This window comes from Nannospalax galili, unplaced genomic scaffold (assembly GCF_000622305.1).
Source record: "Nannospalax galili isolate Female #2095 unplaced genomic scaffold, S.galili_v1.0 scaffold329, whole genome shotgun sequence".
NCBI lineage: Eukaryota > Metazoa > Chordata > Mammalia > Rodentia > Spalacidae > Nannospalax > Nannospalax galili.
The window spans coordinates 206,264-209,188 of record NW_008360321.1 but is presented as its reverse complement, the minus strand read 5'-3'; the positions used below and the strand labels follow the sequence as shown (position 1 = coordinate 209,188).

Here is a 2,925-nt window from a genome sequence, read left to right as displayed (position 1 = left end):
GTAGAATGAATATATATGTATAGAGATTTATCAGCTTAGCTCACAGGATAGAGTCCGAGTAGTCCAACAATGGCTGCACCGTGCTGGAGAGGCTAAGAATCCGCAGTTTCTCAGTCCACAAGGCTGGATGTCTCAGTAGTCCCAATCTGGCGCTGAAGGTCTGACGAATTCCAAAAGATCAGCTAGTCTTCAGTCTACAGCAGCAAGACGAACTCACCAGCGAGAGAGAAGGCAAGCAGCAAGAAGCTTGGTGTTCTCCTCTGCCTTGGCCTTTTATATGGGCTGCCATCAGAAGGTAACACCCACATTTAGGGTGTGTCTTCCAGCTTCAGATGATCCAATCAAGAAGATCTCTCTCATTTCAGTTAATCCCAGATCCAGTCAAGTTGACACCCAGGATTAGCCATCACAGCCTCCAACTCACAGAGGTCTGCCTACCTCTGCCTCTTGAGTGATAGGATCAAAGACATGCACTACCATACCCTGCTTTCCACCTTTGTTTTTTGAGACAGTGTCTTTCACTGAACCTGAAGCTCATTGATTTGGTAGGCTGGCTGGATCTGCCTGTCCCCACTGTCCCTTCAAGCATGTACCACCATGTCTGACTTTTTAAAACATGTTTTTTTTTATGACATTTTATTTTGTGTGCACATGTGTGCACATGTGTGCATGTGTGTGTAGGTGTACATGTTCCATGGCATGCATGTAGAGGTCAGAGGACAACTTTTGGGACTCAGTGTATCTGTTCCACCATGTTGGTCTCAGGGATTGAACTCTGGTCATCATGCTTAGTGGCAAGTGACTTTACCCACTGACCCATTTCACCAGCACCATGTCTGGCTTTTTAAGTGAGTTTTGGGGATCTGAACTCAAGTTCCATGCTTACACAGCAGCCTCTTTCCTAACTGAGCTATTTCCTCAGCCCCTTGAGTTGACTTTAGATCTAGAGACATCCAACATATGAGGAAGGCAGACAAGAAAAGACATGTAGTCAACTTATGGGTAAAGGGTCCTGCTGTGAATATTGAGCAATTGCCTATTACAGAGTAGAGAGAAAACTGAGGGGGAAATATTGCAAATTTCTGGGCTACAAGAGACAGGTAGAGACATGGTGAGAAGAAGCTAAGCCCTTGGCACATGGATAAGATGCGGGAAGGGCAGGTGATGTGAACACCATATAGGTGTGAGGATGAGAATGAAAGAATCCTTGGGGCTTTAATGGAGGAGGCAGCAGATCCCACATCTCCGTTGCCTGGCCAGAGGTCTGGAATGCCACATTTTCCCAGGGAGTCAGCAGCAGCAGGAGAATTGAGTTGGAAGGATCAGGGAGATTCTGGTGCCTCAGCCTACCTGTCTATGTTCACTGTTCTGTTTCTAAATTTCTCCAGGTGTTGAAGAGCCATGGACAAGACTACCTTGTTGGGAACAGGCTGAGCAGGGCTGACATTCACCTGGTTGAACTTCTTTACCACATTGAGGAGCTGGATAACGGCATTGTGGCCAGCTTCCCTCTGCTGCAGGTAATGCACCTCAGTCCCTCAGAGGCAGCCCATATTTCCTATCATGAGTGTAATATTTGTATTATTGAACTGGTGGCATCTGTTTTCTAGCCAGATCTCATCTTCACCCTCCCCTCCCCTGAATGGGAAATGATCTTCCAGTCCTGGTCCTGACACATGAAAAGAATCTTGTTATATAAGGAAATTTGACATGGCTGAGTCTGTCTTAGCAGCTCTCTTTCCATCTGTCTCTCACTTAATCTTCTATTAGCAGACACTGCGTGTGTGTGTGTGTGTGTGTGTGTGTGTACATAGCCCCCTACCTGAAACCTCCATTTTATCTCTGACTGTGAGTATTGTTGAGACTGGATGCTGGTTTTCCTGTTCCATTTTGTCATTCTAACTCAGTAACCTGATTTCAACCATCTGAGTTTTTCTCTGTTGATATCTGACAGATACATTGTTCTAACATCTATTGTATGGTAAAGATGAGTCTACAGGATTACAGTGCAAGGAAGAAGATAAGGGTGCTGGAACTGGGTAATGTCTTAAGGACAGATTGGGAAGGAGGAGTTATTGAACTTTATTTTCCACCTCTTACCTCTATTCTCTGGTTCCTAGACTCTGCCCTCATGCTGGTGAGGGGGATAATTTGGTACGTGTAAAGAAGGGACTCAGATTTCCTGGACTGTGCTAATGATGGTGTTAGCTTGGTCTCTACTTTGAGTTTTTATGTTGCAGGCCCTGAGAACCAGAATCAGCAACCTCTCGACGGTGAAGAAGTTTCTGCAGCCTGGAAGCCAGAGGAAGCCTTTCGAGGACGAGAAATTTGTAGAAGAACTAAAAAGGAATTTCTTTTAAGTGAGGCTGGGTATGGGCAAGCACAGCACACACAATCTCTGTCTTCTAGTGTTTCCCAACAATGAAGTGCCTTATGTTGATCCCAATTCTTGTGAGGCTAACAAAGGTTTCCAAACTTTTTATGCTAATTTTGTTAGACATGAACAATGCCCATGTAGTTGTACTGTTGCTGATTTGGTTCTGAACACATTTGAAATCATGATCACCTCCTGAGATACAGCCTTGACTTTAAATAAAGTGGAGAAAAATGTTTAGACTCAGGTCTAGTAAAAAACTTGTCATATGCCAGGTGTCATATAGCTTGTCAAAAACATCAGAAATTTTCATCTGATGCTTTGGCCTCTGCAAAAATGGTATTTTCTAGTGGATTCTGCTACCCTTCTGACTGGTAACCAAAACTAAAATGTAAAGAACCATGTCTCTTCAAATAACATTTCTCTTGTTCACCCATGTTCACTCGTCCAACTTACATATTTATGTCCAGTTTGAAACATTCATTACTCCTGGTATTGGATAAATGATTGTGAATAAGTCAGATATAGTCTCAACCTCATGGAAATTGTTG

General features: G+C 43.8%; 1 protein-coding gene across 4 annotated transcripts in view; it reads left to right on the top strand.

Annotated features, from left to right (window-relative positions):
- Positions 1 to 2,616, top strand: part of LOC103727364 (glutathione S-transferase alpha-3) — a 35,222-nt gene extending 32,606 nt beyond the window's left edge. For all 4 annotated transcript variants that reach the window (XM_008825205.3, XM_029559746.1, XM_017796126.2 and 1 more), the window contains 2 exons: positions 1,389 to 1,520; positions 2,241 to 2,616. In XM_008825205.3, the coding sequence (XP_008823427.1) occupies positions 1,389 to 1,520; positions 2,241 to 2,360 (252 nt within the window). In that variant the 3' untranslated portion in view covers positions 2,361 to 2,616. The remainder of the gene's footprint in view (positions 1 to 1,388; positions 1,521 to 2,240) is intronic.
- The last annotated feature ends 309 nt before the right edge of the window (positions 2,617 to 2,925 follow it).